The 24597-nt window shown below is 33.3% G+C and overlaps 1 protein-coding gene across 1 annotated transcript in view; it reads right to left on the bottom strand.

Annotated features, from left to right (window-relative positions):
- Positions 1 to 766: 766 nt before the first annotated feature.
- LOC117110418 (atlastin-1-like) overlaps positions 767 to 24597 on the bottom strand; it is a gene marked incomplete at its 3' end in the record, with an annotated part of 35729 nt that continues 11898 nt past the window's right edge. Inside the window, exons 4-8 of the mRNA XM_033253119.1 lie at positions 6289 to 6393; positions 2947 to 3039; positions 1952 to 2099; positions 1465 to 1571; positions 767 to 901 (exon numbers count right to left, since the gene is read on the bottom strand). Coding sequence (XP_033109010.1) covers positions 767 to 901; positions 1465 to 1571; positions 1952 to 2099; positions 2947 to 3039; positions 6289 to 6393 — 588 coding nt within the window. The remainder of the gene's footprint in view (positions 902 to 1464; positions 1572 to 1951; positions 2100 to 2946; positions 3040 to 6288; positions 6394 to 24597) is intronic.

Genomic DNA, 24597 nt, shown 5'->3' with positions numbered 1-24597 from the left:
TGCAGAATCCGGAGGTTTCCTCAAGGATTGCACATATGGTACCCATATAGATCTGCATATGGGCACCATATGGGTCCCTTATGGGCTTGTTACCTGGGAAAGAAAGAAAGAAAGAAAGAAAGAAAGAAACTAAGAAAGGAAGGAAGGAAGGAAAGAAGAAACTGCTAAGAAACAGAACCCAATCAGCTGCTGCTGACTGGGTAAAGTAGAAACTGCTAAGAAACATAACCTAGTCAGCTGCTGCTGACACTGACTGGGTAAAGAAAGAAAGAAAGAGCTAGGAAACAGAACCCAGTCAGCATGCTGCTGACTGGGTAAAGAAAGAAAGAAAGAAACTGCTAGAAAACAGAACCCAGTCAGCATGCTGCTGACTGGGTAATAATAATAAGTGACATGATACTTATTCAGATATAAGTGGATCATGTGAAAGGTAAGTCATCTAGGCCTATTAAAAAATACTTCCAAAACTTCACTGTTACCAACTTTCAGGTGAAAATAATAATAAATACGAGGGCTTACTAACGAAGAATGTAAAAAAGCGTTTTTTAAAATGCGGCTAAACAAAAGCCCTGGAAATTTACAGTAGAATTTTGGATTGGCTCGGATTGGATTTATTCGGTGTTAACTCCAAGGATAGCTCACGAAAGTCTGGAAGAAGACTAGTTCCAGTGGGGCCCTTCTGGTGGTGATTGGGCAGTACACTGAGAGACAATCCCTACCGCACTTTTTGCGAGGAAACCGGTAACGTTGTATGTGACTCCCTTACATTGTTGTTGCTGATTTGATCTGCAATATCACTAGGTTGATTGGCTGCCGTAATCATGTCAACAACTTTCATCATAATTGGTTCAGTTTTCAGCTGTTGTAACTCTCGAATGATCATAGTGGCATCAATTAGCTGCTACAAAGATGGGCACAGACTAAATATTATGACAAATAATTAAAAAGTTAAGTGTGTCAACATGGAAAGCCAGCTTCTCCTTAGCAATTGATTTCTTTAATACGAAAACATCATCTAACAAGTAATAAACTCGTCTTAATAGTGAGATGTTGCATATAATAGACATTCTTGTTTAAAGTAAAAGTAAAGTGGGCATGGTCGAGCTTCGATTAAAAGACTTCGAAGTGGTCCTGAGAGCGAAGTCCATGAAAGGCTTATTTAATCGATTTTAGAGTCTACTAATTTGTAGAAAATACATATAACCTTTTCTTTTAACCCGACGAATTGTGCATTCCCCCCTCCCCCCGCCGCTGGCGCCACCGGTGTTTTATAGCAATGACGATATAGTCTTAGACATATTATTATTATTTAATCCAGTCGTGTATTGTCATTTCGACAATGTAGGCTTAGAAGTATAGACTTAGAAAAAAATAGACATAGGCTAGACTAGACGCATACTAGGCTTAGTTGAGGAGATGTGGTGCATTTGGACTATTTTAAAACACAGATTTGTAGTGTTTTACGATCTTTGTTAGATAGATAAGGGATATAGTGGCATATCGAGTTTGCAGGGAGTGTGGGGATGTGAGCGAGGTGTGGAAAGACACCTTCGCTTTACCCCCGCGACTAACTAAACCAATAGTACCCATTTTGTGATATAAATCATAAGAGATATACATTGCGGGAACTCTTACTACCCTGCAAACAAATCTGCATTGGTCTGTTAGGGGTAAGTGACGCTGCTACTCTAGTGACCAAGTGAACTTATTGGGGTGTTAATATGACAATTGCATAATATCGTACATAAGGCTTATACTGGGTATTTTGCATAACCTCACTAAAGCAAAATAAAATAAACGAGTAATGTTGGTGCGAAGTATTTTTTATGTCTTTGATTTGAGGTTTGTTTTGTAATTTTCATTGTTTGTATTAATAATGTTTGGTTTAACTGCAAGGAATACACCACACATTCTTGATAAATTTGTGAATAATTTATACATAATTACAAACCTTCAAGGACACCTTTCAATTCGGGGTCTCCCTCAATGACTTTCTCTCCTGGGGCTGGCATCAGGTAACATTTTAGGCTAGTAAACACTTCACCGATGTTTTTCCTTACTTCAATATTTTCTTCACTTTGGCTACCGACGTCGATTGCCTGTCGAGTGCAGAAAACAATGTAAATGTTACATGAGGTACATGTTACCCATTTAAAAAACCTTTATAACTATAATTAGCTATACTTCAAAATTGCAGTACATTACAGTGTGCATTACAATATTCTTATTCCTAATTTATGTCAAGTAAAGTGTTAACATATAATACATCAAATTAAAAAATTTTACTGTATGTACTTATTGATGTATTTATTGATTAAATTAATTCATTCATTCATTCATTCCATTCGACACAAAATCAAAATTGCCAGAGTGGTGCCGAGAATACACTCTGGGCTGAGAGCCAAATACACCCACTGAATAAAGATACATCAAATATATTAGAAACAGCATAGAGGTAAGACAATGTTAACATATTAGAATATTTACCTGTAAAAATATAAAATATTTAAAAAGTTACAAATAAAAAATTACAAAAGGGGCCACAGTATTTCATTTTGTAAAGTTATAGGTTGTTCTCTTGCCTTCACTTTTACTACTTAACTGTTAAAATACCAAAGCAAATTTTAAGAGATTAAAAGAAGTTAAACATTATAGGGGTGGTTATTGTTTCTCTATTTGCTACTACTGGAAATGGGAATCCGACGACACATTCCTGAACAAAGTAATAACCATTTAAGACTACAGGTTTTTACGTTAAGTTTTAAAAAATAATAAAAAATAACTGGTTTTTTTTTACCTAACATAGTACTGGTTATTATTATTATTATTGTTATATGTTACATTTAGATAGCAAACCATACTTAATCTTTAATCGTATCATTCTGAGTGTATACTTGAAGCTTTTAATACAGACACGGGTGTAAACAAATATAAAGTGAGACAAACCATGCACTTCTCTGATAGGTATTTCTTTCCTCCATCTTCACCAAAGGGGTACTCTCTGTGACCACGCCAATCCCGAATAAGAAACAACAGCGTCTGGAAGTAAATGTTATTTAGTGTTATAAAATAGCCTATACATAGTGCTTATTATTCTAAATAATTTTGAATTCATTATTAAGATATTGCAAATGTAGATTGTGAAAAGGATCACATTTAATATCAAATCTACATTTTCGAAAATTAATCAATACTGAAAATTACACAGCTAGAACATGTAATATTGTGCTGTTCCCAGGTATTTTTGGACAATCAAACTGGCAACAACTAGTTTTTAATCGGTCACAGTTCCAACTGGTCTTCAATCGGTCCCAGTTCGAAATTGTCTTCATTTGGTCCCAGTACCAACAGGTCTTCAGTTGGTCACATTTCCAGCAGGCCTTAATTGGGTTCAATTCCTTGTAAAATAACTATGACTTTAATCAACTCATGTATTCTTACAAAATACACAGAGTTAAAGATAGAAAAACAAAAATTCCTTTAATAAAAACATACATCATCTGATAAAAATTTTAAGCAATATTTTAATAGAAATTATCCCAATTCCTTATATTTTACTCATACCGATGAAAATGAAATTATCGGTATTGCTAACAAAATGAAATTATCAAATTCCGAAGGCATTGATAAAATAGGTAGTAAAATACTTTAAAATATTATTCTAATTTTGGCCTCCACTTTGTCATATTTTTAACCTATCTCTCCAAAGTGGTGTTGTTCCACAATTCACTAAAATAGCCAGGTTATTTCCTCTATTTAAAACTGGCGATAAGAGTGATTGAAATAATTATATCGTCCTATATCCATTCTACCAGCCATATTAAACATTCTAAAACGTATCGTCTATGATCGTCTTTTTCTCTTGAAAAAATGAAATTATTCATAAGGAACAATATGGATTTCAAACAAATCTCCAAATTTATGGCGGGTCTAAATTTAATTGACGGCGGGGACACTGCTATTGCAATATTTATTGACCTAAGAACGACTTTCAATACAGTCGATCATTCTATTCTGTTGTCTAAACTTGAACACTATGGTATCAGGGGTACAGCACTTGCCTGAATTATAAAAAATTATGTCTGTAGAAGAAGGCAATATACTGCTATTAATGACACATCGTCTGAACTTAATCTAATCGAGTATGGTGTACTTCAAGGTTCAATACTCGGACCACTTCTTCTTATTCTGTATATTAATGATAATTTTAATTCTTCTAGAATTTTAAGCATGATTTTATTCGCGGATGACACAAAATCGTTTTTTTAAATGTTGAAACTACTAACTTTATAGTTTTTAGAACTAAAAAAAAAAAAGAAGCCCTCTCAAGGTTGATAATATTTCTATTAAAATTGCTAATAAACCCATAATCCGAACAAGTGTTTCGAAGGTTTTAGGGGTTTATACTGATGAATTTATTTCATTTAAATCGCATAACAGCTACCAAATTATCTAAATGTGTTAGTCTATTTTATAAACTTCGCCACTATCTTCCTCTCTAGTCACTTCTCTCCATTTATAGATCGCTTGTTGAACCTCTCGTTAGCTACTGTAATACTATTTGGTTTAATACTTTTCCTGATTATATCGATAGATTAATCAAACTTCAGAAAAAAGCAATACGTGTCATTACGTGGTGTGAATATCGTGCACCAACCGGCTTTCTCTTCTTCACAGACATAATCTTCTTAGAATCAAAGATATTCAAAACGGTGTTTTCATGTACCGAATGATGAACAATCCTGACTTACGTCTATTAAATCTTAGAAACTTCTATGATGGTAATGTACAATACTAGAAGCATTTCGTAGACTTGCATGCACGAGTCACGGTGTTGCTGTTTCAAGGCCTCGTATTTGGAACAACATTAATAATGATTTAAAATATGCGTGTTCAATTCGCCTTTTTAAACAAATTATTGTATAAAATAAATTCACTCAGTGATTAATTATATAAAACACACTCCAGATTTTCGTTTTCTATGTTTTTATATTTCGCAATAACATACATCTCTTCTTTTTAATTTTTTATTTTGTTTACATCTTCGTATTTTATCCTAATGTGAAATATTTTAATTATTTTATTGAATGCTTTTTAATTTTAAACATATTTTATTGAACTTTAACTTTAAATAGTATTGGACACCACGTTCGTACAAGCTCTTTGAGAGTTCAGTGGCGCCCCCATAAGACTAGTGGTGCAATATAGAAATAGCCAAAGTTGGTACTTACTGTGACAGTTGTTTCTAGCGTATTGACTAAATACAATAGGTAGTACATGTGCGTATACAGGGAATACAGAGTCATAGCCATGTGACCTCTCGGGGTTATCACTACATTCCCGAAAATGGACGCCATGTGCACGAGGAAAGCCCCAACCCACCAGCTTTCAAGTTTTGAATGTTTTCAGTGGGCCCTGAGTCTCAGAATAGGGTTCAGAGCCTTAAACAACACAAACAGAAATTAAGGAAACAAAATGAAACCTAAACTATCTCTTAAATATACTGAAAGTCTTCTTTGGTGGGCACTGAGCTTAAATAATTTAATGTTAGTTTGATTCACAATTTTTAATGTCTAATTGTGCTTGATTGATATTTCAATATTTTTATATTATTTTTTTTAATATCATGTATATTAGCCTTAATCTTGGTGTGAATAAAAGAAACTATGCTAAACGAAACGAAATTTAAAAGGAATTGGAATGTATAATTTAGAGCCGATTAGAACAGCTAGCAGTTTGATTGCTTCTGGGTTAGAATAAACAAACTTCCATGATTAAAATTATGTCTTGTAGGCACGCTCGCCTATGGTTCTGGTGGTAGAACAAGTCTTCTCGGATAAGGACTATAAACCGTAGGCCCAGTGTATACAACGGCTCGTGTGCACTATAAAGAACGCAGTACATCCTTCGAGATGAGTAGGGGTTACCCCAGTTTACTGGAACAGACAGCCCCTGTGGTGGACGACGAGAGTTACTGGTACCGGGTTACCGGGTAACACAGACACGAAGGGACCCTTAGGGGCGAAGAAAGTCATTGGTCGAGTTCCTCGTCCACATTTCAAGCGCCCTGAGCATCTTACATTAGATGGATATGTGCGTTATATAAAACTACACTATTATTATTATTATTATTATTATTATTATTATTATTAAACATTGGTAGGACTGGTAAAAACATCAAACTCAAACTTCTATAGTCCTACGTAGATCTTTCAACATAACAATAAGTGATTTGGCATCCACTATAACTGTACAACGAACAATTATTTGATTTTTATTTTTGCTAACCTCGAAGGGCTTCTTTTCATCTCCTTTAATCGCAAGTCCATATCTAATAAATAATTCAAGAAACTGCAAGTCTGCCTCGTTAACATAGTCTTTCACATTATACACCTGAAACAAAATAATATACATAGTATAAAAGTACATCAACCTTTAAAAAAAATGTAAAAATTGTTTGACAACTAAATAATTAATGACAACAAATATTTTCATACCGTAAAACATTTATTTATTTAAGCTTTCTTTAACTAGTGGTATCCATTCAGTGTCTACCACTGCTTTTCAAGGAAGCCCTGGTACATAAAGTAAATATATTCAAGAAAAAGAAAATGTTTACAATCATGAAATTCAAATGTAACTAAAAATAAATAAAAAAAACAACAAGATAGCCTACAATTTAAAGACAGCAGACAAATGAAAACTACCTAACCAAAATAAAAAAGGTGCAGTCTTATAAATACAGATAAAAGCCTCTTTTAACAATATTAATAGAAAGAAAATCAAAATTGTTACAAATGTTGTGGAAAGACTGTTCTAAATGTGAGCTGCTCCGTTATGAAATTTACGCTCATCACAGTTTGAATTTGCATGTAAAACAACTAGAGTATTTGACATTTGATTCCTAGTATGGTAGTAATTGACAGAAGGGGTGAAGTTGAATTTTGAAGACAGATATTCAGGGGAATTACTATATTTACAATTAAACACTGTAAGTAAAATGTGGTTTGTCCATCGATCATTTACATTATTAAACTAAATGATCGATGGACAAACCAGATTTTAATAAGCCAATGAAGAGTAATCATCATATCATCCACTGGAGTTCTAATATCGGCTGATAATAAAATTCTTGCAAATCGATTTTGCTGCTTTGGAATCTTTGACTTAAGAGTGTTATTACAGTTTGTCTAAATTTGACTACAATAATCGAAATTATGCATTTTGAGAGCAGAATTTGGTAAATAAACTTTAACACGGCGAGTAATAACACAACGTTTTGCAATTTTTGAAGACAGATACTCAATATGACGATTCAAATTCTAACGACTGTCAAAAACAATACCAAGATATTTAAATTGATCAACGTTTTCACTAACATGGTTATCATACATTAATGTGACATTGCTAAATCTATCAAGCTTTTATATGTATTCCGAAAAGCATAAACTTAATATTTAATGTTTAACATATTGTTATAAAACCATTTTTAATATTTAAGTTAGTGTCTAAATCTTTTTGGAGAGAAACAAGATCAAGTGAACAAAAAAGCAAAGTAGTATCATCTGCATACAAAACAGTTTTACAGGTTACACATTGAGGAAGGCTATTTACATAAATAATTAATAACAAAGAGCCAAAAATGAGCCCTGTGGTACATCTATATCAATTGACTTAAAACGAGAAAGTCTACTTCTTATCTTAACTGCTTGTTTTCTATCTCTTAAGTAGGAAGTAAACCAAGACAGTTCATTGTTACTGATGCCTTGCTCCTCTAGTTTAATAAGAAGTTGATTATTATCAACGGTATCAAAAACTTTCTTAAGATCAAGGATCAAGGCAGCAGAGACATATCCTTCATCCATACTATTTAAAATCTTGAACATCTAAAAGTGTGGTAATCTTGTGTTGTACCATGTATTACAATATTGAGCAAATAGGTGTGGATATGAAGAATATGAAGAGTAATCTGATATAAGTTTACTGAAAAGATATCCAAAACTTAATAAATACGCACCTTCACATCCAAAGAAAACAAGAAAAGACACAAGATTTTCAGAAACAATAAAAAGAATAATATTCTTTTCTTAATTAATATATTATATTCAAAAGAAATTCCAAATAGTCAGTGTCAGAGGTTGAGAAAAACATGAGAATAGCTAGGAACGACAGTGAGTTATCTAAACCATCAGAATACCTAAGCAAAAGATATAAAGCTATTATAGAAGTGTCAAGACACAGTAGTACACTGAAGGCTACAAAACTGTTGACGAGTCAAATGAAGATATTCTGTAAGTTGACGAAGAGGAATCGCAATAGACAACCTCCAAATGCTTGTCCACGAAACAGTTGATCTTTAACATCCAATTGTATATGGCAAAATTAACTTTTCATGGTAAATTCAACAATTAAATTGAGTCTTCCTAAGTTGAAAATCATAATTCGTCGTTGAAAGCGAATTTATCATGGATTGCCTTTGTCAGAGTGGTGTTTGAATTTGTTTTTTTTTTTTCAGAAAGTTAAATTAAGTTGTTTGCTTTACATGCAATGCAGTTAGTCTAACATACTTGAAATACACCTGGCTACACATGTTGTTATAATAGTCATGTATATAGTAATTATTGTTACATGAATTAGGGCCTATATTTTATATTACAGCATTTTCCGTACAGTAAAAAATGTATATTTACAGTATGAAAAAATGCTGTTTTTTCTGGCAATACAGTAAAGCATATTAATAAATCTTACAACACATTCCTTAGCATGTTGTTTAACTAGTCAGGTAACTATATTTGTTATGGTTAATGAATTAGATTATATTTTATAGCGCTAACTATTCAGTAAAAAGATGTAAAATTAGGTTAACTTTCAATAAAAACAATGCTGTTTTCTGGCAATACAGTACAAAATTAAGTTTTAAACTACTTGAAATGAACCTGGCAACACAATTCTTAACATGTTTTTAGACTATTTATGTAACTATAGTAATATTATTTTGAAGTAAATTTACGTTGATTTATAGTGTTATCCATTCAGTAAAAAATTATATATTTTTATTCAAAAAATGGCATTTTTTCTGGCAATACCGCAACCACGTGTGTAAATTACCCACAACTTTTTTTCTTGATTATTATTTGGATATGTATTTGGATTATTATGTGGATATGTATGCACCACTTTGAAAGTTACAGATAGGTTTCTGAGGCATACAGTACTTTAAAAAAATATATTTTGAGAAAACCCCCCTTTTGTAAATAATGGTATCTTCCAAACATATTTTTTTACACAATTTTTTTTTGCGATAAATGGAAGTTAATACATGGTTATTTACATGGATCTTTGCCAAAATATATATAGTGCATGTTTTTTTTTAAAATAAGGTCTGAACGTCAGTGTTTTTTCACTTACTGAAAATGTCCAAAATTGACAAAAACTTTGAAAATGGGTCGTTGCCATGACAACAAAGTCTAAAAAATTAAACAAATGTCATAGATATGTTTTTTACCAAAGTATATATTCATGGTAAAAATTTGAGAGAATTCCAATTTTTGACATCTGCCACAAAATCTGATTTTTATGGACTACTACTCTACTAAACACCACTCAGTACAACATTAAACGGTTGACTTTACACACTGGCAGGAACCAGTTATCCAATCAGGTGCCAGTGTGATAAATATTAATTAAATTACATTAAGATAATGCCCAGTTTGTTCTCGCCTTAGTCTGAGGATTAACTCGAGAAAAAGCATTATCTACATTGTTTTTCTGATAACCTGTACGAATGATAATAATAAACTATGTAAATATTTATTGCAAAATTCCATGCATTTTGAATTTGATGTAAATATTCCTAATTGCTTTATTTAATGTGCATTACTACTTTATTTTTTAGCTAAGTTATTAAACACTTAATTTATTAACAATTCTTGAGCAATATAAATAATAATTTGATACCGTACATTATGATGTATTCTTGGTTTTCACGTATACATATGAACAATAATTATTTTGAATTGTTTTATAATATAAAAGTGGTGTTTTATATATGTTTTTAGTGCCTGCAAAGTTCATGAAAATTTAGGAATAACATTTCAGTAGGATTGTTATCCTATGGCCATAAAGACGATAAATAAGGATAATAATATTATGTGATTACAAAGATAACTGAAATAGGTTGGTGTGGCATCTGATTAGAAACATAGCGATTGAACATGTCCTAAAATATGGATAACTTTTCAATTTACCTCCAAACCTAACATATAAAACGCAAAGAAAGCCCGCACTCACCCCCACCCCCCAAACAGCAAGCTGACCCACCCAGGCACCACCGACACACTATGAATGAAACCTATTCCTTCTAGTTTGTTCTTGATTGGTTTACTTTTTTATACCTTACTTACAAAACACTTGTTAAATATTAAAATTAAGATTTCAACGCATGTACAATTTTATAATATTAATTTTATTTTTCCATAAATTAAGAATATATATTTATGATTTTTTTTTTATTTCAAAATTATAGTGACATACATTTGCAATATTCATGCACTAATTTAAAACTCCGTTGATATATTTAAACATTATTGCAGATAATGTCCAAGTGTTAAATTATTAATTCCTATCTATAAGCACAAATAATCCGGGAAAAGGCCTTTTTCCAAATCAGGGCCGTTTTGACATCTGTAAATTTGGTGCTTTCATTCCAGCGTTTTTCGTTAATAGTTTTTAAGAATTCAGCATTATTAAAGTGCTTAAAAGAGCAAAATCTGATAACTGTATGAGGGAGTTTAAACTGCTTACATTTCCGATCAAAATAAATAAGTAAATGATCACTCAATGCAAGGCTATGGACACCAGAATGAATAATGGTTTCAGGCTGTGAAACAAATGCAAGATCAATAATAGTTTTTGTTTTATTAGAAGTCCTAGTATAATCATTAATTAGTTGGTTAAAATTGCAATGTTTAGCAAAATCATTATTAATACCAATGTAGTAAAGCATCTAATAAAATAAATGAAATTTTTAAACGACATGTTTCGACGTGACCCACGTCTTCATCAGGCAATAACGCCTGATAAAGATAAAAATCATTAATCTTCTTATAATTATTAGCTTTTCAGATGCCAGGATTAAAATCACTAATAATTATTATTTCATTATAATATTTAGTAGACCAGCTCTGAAAATATATCATCAATATTGTTTAGGTAATCAACACTGACATCAGGAACCCTATATGCAGTAGAAAAGAACAGAGCTTTTGTGTTTGGTAGAACAATTTCAATTGGAAGAATCTCTGCATTATTATCAGTCAAGAGATCAGATTTATCATTGTAAATACCTACTTTAACATAGTTTACAATAGAGTCATTCCATATAATTCCAACACACTTTTTTGCCCGACACCCTTCAAATCGCCCAATATTTTGCATGCTGGGGGTTCTACCTAGGATAACTCAACAGTGAAATTGTTGGCTCCGTGCCAGCATTTTTTGATGAGTTAGAGCAATTTGAAATTTTCATGAGATTTGGCTAAAAAAAACTCACCTTCTGACAAACAACTACTGATATCTCTCTTGAAACTCAACGTATTGGAAACATTCTGGTACCGTTGGATGGATATGCAACTCGATGATGTCCGGACTAGTGAGAATTATATAGGTCAAGTCACGTGACCTTGAATTTGACCCAAAATATCACAAAATTATATATCTCGATTTTTGGAAAATTCACACCTCAGTTAGGACACTTATCCCACATGATGCCCTCAAGTTTCATTGTGGGCAAATGAAATACATTAGCTCTAGACTACATTTTGTGCCTAGGTATTGATAGTTTCACTGAGTTTCAAGGAAATCTTCTGATAGATTACTTGAAACTGGCATCATCTTATAGTGAAAATCAGGGGACCCGTGACCATTTTTCTGGGACCAAGGTATCACTGCTGATTTAGCATCACTAGGGTATAAATAAGAACTTGAGCGAGGGAGAATCTCCAGAAAAAGGGCGAAACATATTTTTTTGGCGGCATTTTTAAAATGGCCTCCAAAATTATGATTGACTCATAACTTCAATTATCTCCAATGAAAAAAGGGAAAATCTAGTGTCTAACTATATGTTATTATAGTCACTGAAGCAAAAGAGACAGGTGTCGAAAACGTAAAATGGCAGCCATATTGAAACTCCGGATGGCCGCCTTAAAAATGGTAAAACAAAATTTTTTTTCAGTATAATTCACCATTTCCTTTATGGAAAATGGTAAATTTGGATCAAATCATATGATTTTGGCCTCTCTGAACACAGTTAATATAGATTAAAAAAACTAGGATTGTAGTCATTTTGAAATTCAAGATGGCCGCCCTAAATATCCTGAAAAATCGAATATTTTAGTTTGTAATTCCACTTCTCTGATGAAAACTGCTAAATTTGGTGTTTAGGCTCCAGTCCAGTGGCGTAACAGGCGGGGGGCAAGGAGAACAGACTGCCCCCTGACGGATTTTACCGGGCTGACCAAGCCGTCTTACCGGGTTGGGTAAGAAGAGAAAAGAAAGAGGGAAGAGGGAAGGAAAAGAGAAAGAAGGGGAAAGAAAAGGAAAGAAAAAAAAAAGAGAAATAGAAGAGAGAAATAAAGACAAGAATAAAAAGGAAGATATAATGAACAGATATCACAATACCCGGCAACCCCTTCTCCACTTCCAAAAGTGTCCATATTGCATTTGATCTAAGCCGACAGATATTCTCCGCAGTGGCGTAACCACCGAGGAGGGGAACTATCCATCTGTGGAAAATCTTTCCCCATTGAAGATGCCCTTATCACCCCGGAAAGTGCATGAAACTCTCAAATTTGGCTGAGATAGGCCAATTTCCTGTAAAAATTGCACATTTTAGGGAGTTTTGATAAATTTCGACGAAATTAGAATTAAAAACACAATATTTTTCGCCCACATTCTTTAAGGTTAAAGCTTATGCTTGCCCTCCTTTGCCTTCTAAGTTATCTAAACACATAATAGGCCCAACTCCAATAGAAAGAACATTTAAGATAGATCGTTTTACCTAAAAGAAGGGCCTTAATGTGTATTGATGGTGAAGAAATATGTTTGTAATAAATAAAACCAAGATGAAAATAATAATAATATGTCGCTCTTATATAGCGCTTCATGCACAATGCCTCTAAGCGCTTCACATTACTACCCCGGTCATTTGGATCAAACACATATGGAACACATACTCAGCTCCCGGAGGAGAATTCCATAATATTGCAGCTAGTAATCAGCGCAGTTGTGTTCGAATCTACCAGGTACCCACTTGTACTCCTGGGTGGAGAGAGGCAACCGTTGTAGATAAAGTGCCTTGCCCAAGGACACAAGCGATTTGCACAACGAGAGTTTCGAGACTCGACCTCAAGGTTGGGAGTCCAAGCCACAACCGATGCGCCAACCGCTTCCACAAAATGCTTATATTTAGTTTCAAACACATGTGTGTCGCCTAAAATAAGATAAGCCATACGTCGTATAATTGTTTTCTACATGGGTGGGGGAATGGTGGGGTATCACACTGGGTCACAAATTACTAACCGGGAAAATGATTACCTTTGCCCCCTGATCCAAGACCCCTGTTACGCACTTTTTTTTTAGTCCAATATACATGGTTTCACATATCTAGGATGGCAGTTACAGTATTTTGAAATTCAAATGGCCGCCATAATAAACATCGAAAATTGAATATTTTGGCATATAACTCCACTTCTATTTGTTGAAAAACGGTAAATTCGGTGTCAAGTTATATGGTTTTGTGTCAACTGAGTTCAATAAACATGATTTCAAAAAGCTATTATGGCAGGTTTTATGACGGCAATCTTGAAATTCAAAATGGCTGTTATTCTAGATTTATGAAACCATGCATATGTTTAAACACCATATTTAGCAGTTTCTTCAGTGGAATTACAAACTAAAGAATTCGATTTTTCAGGATATTTATGGCGGCCATCTTAAATTTCAAAATGACTACCGTCCTAGCTTTTTGAGACTATGTTTATGGTATTAAGAGAGCCCAAAATAATATGATTAGATCCAAATTTACCATTTCCCTTATAATATGTGGAATTATACTGAAATATTTTTTTTACCGCTTTTAAGGCGGCCATTTTGAGTTTCAGTAAGGCTACCATGTTACGTTTTCGAAACCTGTCTCATTGGCGTCAGTGACCATAATAACATATAGTTAGACACCAGATTTGCCCTTTTTCATTGGATATAAGTGAAGTTATTAGACTATATCATAACTTTGGCGACCATTTTGAAATTGGCCGCCAAAAAATAATTTTGAAATTGGCCGCCAAAAAATAACATATTATGTTTCGCCTTTTTCTGGAGGTTCTCCCTCGCTCAATTTCTTCTTTATACCCTAGTGATGCCAAATCAGCAGTGAAACCTTGGTCCCAGAAAAATGGTCACGGGGCCCCTGATTTTCAATAATATACTATGGTGCCAGTTTCATAGAATCTATCAGCAGATTTCCTGGAAACTCAGTGAAACTATCAATACCTAGGCACAAAATGTAGTCTAGAGCTAATATATTTCATTTGCCCACAATGAAACTTTACTAAACTCCAATGCTTTTATTTTCGGCAGGTTTTTATTCATTTTTCACTAGCTTCTCCGAAAATGGCTAAATTTTACCTCTTACAGTTATAAATTCCAACTTAAACTTCAGGAATAGTAAGATTAAAAGTTATACCTTATTTATTACACAAAATCCCAATGCACAAAATTCACATTCTATGCCCTATTCTGGCTATGGAGGCTTCTTTCTCAATACAGAGCGGTGCAATTTTACAGCCCTTTTGTGAGCTTGGGTCACATTTATGCAATCAATGTGAAAATCACGTGAACAAATATTGCACCTTTTGAGATGTAGTTATTAGATTTTTTCTTTAAAATACTATTACTTTTATGATGATTATATGATTTTGCACCTACATAATGTTCAATCAACTATTACTGAACTGTTTATTTTGTTAGCAAGCGAATTTACGTCATTGGCATGTACGGGTTCAATGAGTACTTGCTGTGCGTAAATTTATAGCAAGTTTGCCAATACCCTTGTTGTTGAGGTGAACTTTATCCCAGTAAAGATATTGTAAGACTTCACCAGTTGGTGTTACAAATGAAGAAGCATCATCAACAAATGATACATCACGAATTCTTTCACAGTTTATAGCAAACATATCATTTAGTTCAATGGATACACGATTTGCTCTGTTATCCTATTAAGAGGACACGGTCCTTGGAGAATTCATGAGATGATGATATGGACTGTTGGAAATGTTATCAGAGCAAGGTTGATTAGTGAGGTAGCCTTTCTATGGCATTCTTCAGCAGATTGATGTGTAGCATTGTTTGTCCAAGCTTGAATAATGATAACTTCAGGGGATTCTAAAGAGTTCTCAATAACTTTGTGGTGTTATGCTGGCACCACTCCTTGCATACATCTTAGTGGTTTTTCCCCGACAAAATTGATGGCCATTTATCCTCTTGCAAATAGAGTTACTGAAGATAACAATATGGGCCCTGTCTATTGGTTGATGTGTGCTTTGTTTACGAGCGCATGGTGATGTGTCCTCAGGAATAGTAGTTGCTGCTGTAGGTCATGCTGTTACCATTCCCTTTACCACAATACTCGTTTCAGCAATAGCTCTGACGGGTTGAGGAACCTCACCTTAACTGATAATCAAACTCAATATCAAAAGAGAGAGCTGAAATGTTAATTAGTTTTCCAGCAAGTTGTCAATAAATCACATAGGCATACCTATGGTATAGTATAGTATAGCTGACCTTGTAATAGGCAATAAATTACAAAAGCTATGATTATAATCCAATTAAAGAGCAATTACCAGAAAAAGTCCTAATGTCACTCATGTCTTTAAAAGTAGAGCAGAGGTAGATAAAGTTAGAGTGGATGTCTTTGTTCCCGCTTAACTGTTGTTTTATTTTAGTTATTTTCTCTTCAAGATGTTTGAACTCTACCTTTAGTGTTTGGGTCTGGTCATTGCAGCTTCTGTTTTGTGTCTTGCTAGTCTAAGTAGACTACAACTGGTGGGAGTTGAAGTTACAAGAGCAAGCCTGTCAAGTGGAGTCATAATATATGCACTGATTTCATCTTTGGTGAATCCATAAAAGCTAGAAATTTCACTGGAATTATAAAAAAATACTTGAACCACAGCTATCCCTTGGACTTTCCATGTTGACTTTTTTCTTTTGTCTCAGCAGAGGTATGAAAGCTTGTGCACTCTCTTGAACAATAGAAAGCTTGTCAGTTCACCAATATTGAATTGGGCCTTGGTTTAGATTCTAGAAAAACTTAAGATTACTTAATAAGTAATAAAGTTTTGAAATGACAATTATATTTCTAGGATTAGCAGGCAAAACATTTTCAAACATTTATAGGCTGAAGGCACAAAAGTTGTTACTTGACTGTTAAAATTCAGAATTTTAACACACATATGGTGGTTGCTAGTTACTTGCTCGCTGTGCTGTCAAAGAAGTAGGCCCTATCTGCCAATCTGCACATGGTAAAATATCAGTAGTTGAAATCATTTATGAAACAGGCCTATCATGAAATGTTTGTTTGCGCAATATTCATATCACTGATAAAACTAAATTGAATTTTAGAAACATAACAGAACCTTCCGAACTGTCAATCCAATTTTCAAGTGACGCAATATAAACAAGGCATGTTTTTCACACAAAATACACAATGCAGTGCTACAAACGTCAACGACGTATGCCTAACTACGTAACTATTCGAGAAACAGAAACAAAAAGTGCGAACATCTATGTCAGTTCGGTGGAAACAGGCTTGTGGCTGATGGCATGTTTACCTCAACAGGAAAATAAGTACACAGCTGTCTACTCAACGGTAGGATTTCGAATATTTCATTGGAACCAGGAGAGGCCTACCTAAATAATCGGTCGGGTGGCAGATTTAGTTGCACACCGTGTATGCATTGCACCTGATCCCAGGCCTGGTATTAATTTTTCTAATGGGTTTTGAGGGCGAATCAAGTGGTAAAGCTTGTTTCAGCCGGTCATTGTCCATATTTCGGTTGGTTGAACCAATACTTTTCGGATAAAAAAAAAATGGAGGTCCAGATACATCTGGCTCGTGTGCATTTTAAAGAACCCATTTTTCAGAATAGTACAATTTACCTTGATGTTATGGTTCATTTCAGCCCCTGTCGTTGATGCTAGGTAATTCAGCACAATGACGCTGCAAGTTATAGGTTATTCTCCTACCTTTACCTTTACATTTACCTTCAATGTATGTAATAAGCCTACATTAAATATCATAAAATAAAATCAACAGTTATGTAAGCAGCTTGTTTTTTTAATAAGTATTTTTATTATTAGCGTATCTAGGTTTTTCTATGGAATGAAGATGTTGCGTTTCCTACAAATCGTTATTATTAATAAATACAACATGTGTACCATTTCATTACGAAATTGTATTATTGAAGATAATGGTCCAACTACTGGAATATACTGACCCAATAAATACAGATGGAACACCAACTGTGCGTAGACGATCCCCACCAGAAACAATTAACAAAAATTACCGAAGTGTAAGTTATGATTTTCATGAGTAGATTTTCTCATACGATAAAAAAAAAATAATGGTACTGGGTTTTGTCTACAGGAGTTCATGCTTAAGTTTATATCCCTAGTTTGTATCTCTGGTAACCTTTAATATATTAAGAAAGCTAAATGGTGGAGAAAATTGACAGCATGTAGATATGATGGCACTTGTAAAATAAATATTTGTTGACGATTTTAATAGATTGTACCTGACATTAAAAATACTCTATATTACAACTACAACTGTATAGTAAATGGACGTTTCAGGGTCTTGTAAGATTCTGCAGAGTGATTTATGTCACATGTTGACAAACATCATTACAATTAATTCCTTGCCCAAGCGATAAGCAGCTCCATTAAAAGTACCGATAAGCGCGGGTCTGATTCTTATACGTAACCTGGTAATTAAAGAGTTCAAAAAGACCTTATCTTTATTCTTGATTTCCACGAAGTTAAAACACGTTTTAAACATACGCACACAATTATTTTTTTGCTTTTATGGAGTCGCACACATTACAGAAACAATTTCTTATGTACATCTTGTTTTCAAAATTTTGCTTTAATTTGTGGACATAAAACAAGATGCAATAGTAAGTTCTTCATCATTATATTCATTATTATCTATTTGATCGTGCGGATATGGACCCATCATGTCGCCAGATAACCTAGTTGGACTACAGTTTATTCGTCGTCCGAATTATTTTACGAAAAGTCGTGCCTAAGGTTAAAAATGAATTCGTTTGTCCGCATACGCCTTAAAACTAAAAGAAAATACATACTTTTGGAGTCCGTACTGAGCCCAAAAAATCCGCAATGAAAATATAACTTGTTTTCAACAAATGGAAGAAAACGACGTTTGAACATCTACTTTTGAAAATATCATCTCTAAAGCTTTGTCTACACTATCAAATATAACTAAAAACCGTCACATAAAATGTGATGGAACGTACAAGTTAAAAACGTTTAACGTTTTTTTTTTTTTTTATACAATTAGATATAAAAATATATGTTTTGCCACATATTACGATACCGATTATTGCGGGTATTTTTACTAACCGAACTTACCCTGGCAAATGGCAACCTGATATCGGTAATTATCTAGGTGAATTAACAAATTAAATTAATTAAAAATATGGCCAGTACATTACATGTTTTGCATCGGGAGGACCAAAACATTATGTGTATAAATTAGATTCAGGAAAGACAGTTTGCAAAGTAAACACGGTATCTTCACAGTGGACAAAAAGTCCGATATTGAGGCACGCAAAAACTATAGAGGGCGCGCTATATTTAAAACCCACTTGTATACACGTCACTCGCTTTGAATATTCAATGATTTTAATCAACCATTAATACTGTAAATTCAATGATAATTAATATTCATGATCTATTCCTAGTTTGGTCATGTGGGAGGAGCCTGGAACATATCGTTCAGAATAATTCATCATGGAAGTCGCTGTGGAGGCCGACGAGTTTTTTGGCTAAAAAAGTACATAGTGTTATCCATCATTTTTGCAAAAATGCATTTGATGTATGTAATGCTTCATTACTAAGGAACAGCTTCAGAAATTAAAAAGTTTTTGTAACGGCTAGATTTTTTTATGATGGTCAATGTAACCTATATTCTCAGCGAGTGCAAAGGTGTGTTGCGCATTGTATGGGGCCTAGCGCGATCTGCACGCGCATGAATTTATGGTTAACGACGTTTCGTTAGCATAATTTGGATCAGCATAGGCCTAGCATGATAAGCGTGCATACAGTACAACAAATAGGCATTTATTAATTATGCGCCTGTTTAGGCATCGGCGAACCCAATATTTAGCCTAGCTAGGCCTACTAACTAGAGATATTTAATGTAGGCTAACAAACACAAATGTAGTTAATTCGATTTTTAATTTAATATTTATTATTTTTCAGGTTTTGGCCCTAGTACCAACCAGAAGTTCCAACCAATTCCAATTCTCAGGCAGGTACACATCAAGCAAATTTTAATTACATAATAAGGCAAGTACAGTAATTAGTAGGCTTAGGCCTGAGGTAGCCTATTTTATTAGTATTATGGTTTACATTATTTTGAGTGATTTTGAGGGGGTATTATTCAATTAGCACCTGCATATAGACTAAACTGAGCTTTAAAATATTTAATAGAAAATCAATGCAATTATTCATAGCATATTAATATAGTGTCATCAGTCAACTTTTTATTTACATAGAGCTTTAGTATTTCTTTTAATTGAAAACAATCACTATTTTGCTTATTCATGCAGGTATAGTTTATCTAGGTCTACCAATTGAAATTTATTCAAAATTCATATTGTTAAATAATTTTAATTCAATTCATACAATTCAGGCCTTATGTTAGCACAGTATTATTTCAATACAGTTGTATTATTTTATTAACATATTATACTGTACAGTATTTATGTACAATATTATTTAATGATGCTGAATATTCTACAACAATTATTTTCTGATAATAAAAATTAAATGCATTTCTAGCATTCCATTTTTATATATAAAAAGTTTATAATGCAATATCAAAATAGATATTCATACATTGTATTTTTATTAAATTTTAAAAGTTGAATATATTTAAAATGTACTAACAATTTTCTTGCAGGTGGAAATCCCTTGATATGTTCTTTGGGAGAATACTGATTTCTAGAAAAAGATTATATTTGGATATTTCTGATAGGATTCAATAGAACTTTCGAACTTGTGGAAGGCAATGTGGACCTGTTCGTCACACCCTATTCACTCAACAGACTCAAAACCATATGTCATCATATAGACACAGCAACAGCATACTATATAATTAATGTGGACGTAATTTATTCTTGCTCTTTGGTGTTGCAAATTTAAATTGTGTGGAAATGTTATTATTTGCTACAGGATTGCCAGAAATACAACTAAAAATACAAGTAAACTTTTTTTTTTAAACGTAATAATTGAAATGTGTGGTTTAATACACATATAAGTAACTTGTAATTAGTTTGAATTCATGAAATATAGCTTATATTTTCCGTAATATCTGATATACTACGCGAATTCCTGTACCGATAAACTCGCTAGCGCAGCGATCAATACATCGTTCCACTTCATTGATTTCGCTGACTCAGAAGAATTACGCAATGTAGCGCCCTCTATAGTTCAACTCTTTTAGTCCAAAACCCCTATTCGTGAAGACACCGTGTAAAATGTTTTACTTTAAATTTTAAAAATTCACAAAAAATAAATTTCGAAACTGTTAGTTCTGTGGTTAGGGGTATTGGCCCAGAGAAAATAACAACTAAGTCTAATCGCATAACGCGAAAACAAAAAACACGAAGAATCATAAACGAATCAATCACTAAGGATTATAGAATTCTATACGATAAAAGAATTATAAACAATAACTTCAATACTGTTCCGTATGGTTATGTTTGGTTAACATTTTCTTTTCAATTTTAATTATTAAACTAGTTTGTAAATTCCTGAATCTAATTTATATACATAAAATTTAAACTTTTTTAAAAGTGTGCATTATAATTTTTGTAAATAAGAGAATAGTTTATTTATTTAAGGTAAACATCAAGCATCTTTCTCTATATATTGTAAATAAGAGAATATTTTTTATATTGAAATTGTAAATATTTTCTCTTACGTTAAATTAATTTTTATCCTGGGCTATTTTACTACATGGCTAAAAAAAGCACAAATACTGCCATTACTACTGATAGGGCCTGTCTCTTATACACATCTAGATGTGTATAAGAGACAGTATATATATATATATATTATATTACGTTTGATGAAAAAAATAATTAAATAAATGTTTCTTTGCTTACTAATGAAACATGTACATGACGGTCTTTTTTTTTTCGGTCAGCGTATTGTGTAGTACGTAAGTTGTTTTATTTTTAAAAGAAAACCTTTTCAAATTATTGAGTCAAAGTAATCATGGGCAAGCCCTTTGGTAACACCCTTCATCCTCTGTTCTATTGCAAAAGAATACCTTTTCAAATTAATAAGACATAGCAATCATGGCAAGCCTTTTTGTAACACCCTTCACGGCAGTAATTAGTGGACCGACTTCTTTGGGTAAATCAGTATTCGTAAGGAAACTGATACAAAATGAATATTTTGATAAACCCTTTGACGGTAAAACATGGTGTTACAGAGAATACCAAACATTGTTTACGAAATTAAGTAAAGCTATTCCAAATATAAGTTTTATGGAGGGTATTCCCATAGAAACTATAGATGCATTTGATTCCAGTAGAAATCATCTAGTAATTATCGACGATCTAATGACAAAATGTAGTCAAGATAAACGTGCCATAAACCTATTTACTAAAGGATCTCATCACAGAAACATTTCGGTAATTTTCATCATGCAAAATGTTTTCTATAGGTCAAAAGAAATTTGTACCATAACTTTAAACGCTCACTATATTGTGCTATTCAAAAACGCTAGAGAAAAGACAAAAAAAATGAACCTATCCAAACAAATGTATCCGGGTAAGGGGCGTTTCTTACAAGTAGCGTTCAATGACGCAACACGTAAATCATACGGATATTTATTCATTGATCTTAAACCATATACACCGGAAGAAATGAGAGTTCGCACAAATATATTTTCAACAAGTAATCATTTTTGCATACGTACCAAAAATATAAGTAAACATTGTTTAACTAATTCGGTTCATTCATACGTTCATCAACATCATGTCAAAACGTGTAAAGAAAGACGCTGAGACCTTACGGTTTTTAGCTCATTGTACACCTAAACAGAGAAAACCTCTCCTAGAGAATACCGACAAGGAGCTAGTAACGACTATCTGTGAGTGTGCAATAAATGTTTTAAAAGGCAATGTACCCATTACCACAGCTCGTAAGAAGAAATGATGCGGTACAAACAACACTTGCGAAATATTGCCGACAAGAGAAAGTCTTCACTTGTACTTAAACCTATTTTAGAAAACTTAGGAAGTCTACTTTTAAAATAATTGAACACGCTAAGAAGATGGTTGTATTTCAATTGTAAGAATTGGCGAGCGCTTTGATGCATCATAGCAACCGTAATGAACGGACAGAAAATTAATACAGTCACTACTAGTTTAGATAAGTCAATAAATGATATACTCGACAGGCAAGATATTTAATGAGAAAGAAACGCATTACTAATGCTAAGCCTGTAAGTATGAACAAAGAACACAACCAAACTACAGCAGACGAGAAACGAGATGAGGAGGATAAGGACAAAACAGATCCTATAATAACCAATCCATTAAATTCAGTCTCCGCTACCTTAAAATCAAAAACTAAAAAATTGCTAGAGTGGATAGCACGTTACCGGGTACGGATGTAATAGACTGGAATAAAAAATAATTAACTACATAACAAATTAGGCCGCACATCCTTTCTATTGTTTTATACTTATTGTTCTTTAAAATCAGTAATAGTTGGCATTCTCACCCAAGAAAGTACGGCCTAGGCTCTAGGACGTGCCGTGTATGTGGCAATAGGCATGGTCTTATCCGAAAGTATGGCTTGAACATATGCACTCCTAAAATGGATTTATTCCTTAATTTGTGAACGTAAACAAAGAACCGTCTTCAGTGGTGAGGGTTCAGGTTGGTGAAATGTTGTGTCTGGCGTGCCTCAAGGGTCCGTCTTAGGACCCTTGTTATTTAACATCTACGATAATGACCTTCACTTGCATCTTACCTCGAAGCCTTACCAATATGCTGACGATACCTTTGTTTCCAAATGCATTAGATCCGATGAAGACCAATTGCTTTTACAAAGAGATATTGATGAGATTTTGAATTGGTCCAAAATTAATTTATTAGCTTTAAACCATAAAAAAAAAATGTTCCGTTATTAGTCTTACACGTATGTGGAATCGGAAACGTCCTTCGTATGTCCTTGAATGGCATGTTTTGTCGAATCCCGATCATCTTAAAATTATTGGGGTATTTATTTCCTATAATCTTTCCTGGGGACGTCAAGTTAATGAGGTTACTTCCAAATATTATCGTATTTTGGGGTTTATTCGTTATATTGCTTTTGGGTGTTCTTCATCCATTCTTTTAAAATTGTATAAGTGTCTAGTCTTCCCACATATCCATTACTGTAATCATGTTTGGTATCCTTATCGAGTAGGTCATAAAGCACAAATTGAAAATATTCAACGCAAGGCTACTCGATATATTCTTCAGCAAAAATCCCAGGAACAATCTTATGTGGGAAGACTAGACACTTTTAAATTAATGTCTTTTGACAATTAATTGACTATTTTACTATATTAAATATTTGTCGTTTACTTTATTCCTCCTGCACGAGTTTAGTTTCTTGTAAATTAATTATTAATAATCGTCATCCTGATCTTTTAACATTTAAACATTTAAAATCTAAAACTGATTCTTCGAAATTTTCAATTCCAACTAGATTTGTGAGATTGTGGAATAACCTCCTTCCCGATATCCGAAATTATTTCATTATATCTTTTAATATTGATTTGTTCAAATGCAAGTTTAAAAACATATGTTAATGATTTGTAATTGTTCTTTATTGTCCATCCATCCATCCATCCATCCATCCATCCATCCATCTCCATAGGTTAAATAAATTTCAAACTGTTGACAGATGATTTCTGGTTTATTGGTTAACCGAGATCAAATCCGTGTAGAGATTCTCATATCAAATTTCTTTTTATTTTTAGATGCCTAGGTGTTCCAATTAAAGACAATAAGACATAACTCCTAGGACTATGGTACTGAGATTGATACAATCGGTATGTAGTGTATGTTGCCATAGCAAAAATCCGCACAAAAACTGAATTGGTTTCTAGACTGCAGGAAATTCACCTTAAAGGAAATACAGTCGTTACTACTTATTTGCATGCTGTGTGGTCATCCCAGGACGCCCATTTTTGCGTCGGCTGATAAATTTGACAGCTGGTTTACAAGAAGTTCA

The sequence above is a fragment of the Anneissia japonica genome, unplaced genomic scaffold (assembly GCF_011630105.1).
Source record: "Anneissia japonica isolate Jap-2015-1 unplaced genomic scaffold, ASM1163010v1 scaffold287735_len53880_cov110, whole genome shotgun sequence".
Classification (NCBI taxonomy): Eukaryota; Metazoa; Echinodermata; class Crinoidea; order Comatulida; family Comatulidae; genus Anneissia; species Anneissia japonica.
This window is presented reverse-complemented; position numbering and strand designations above follow the sequence as displayed.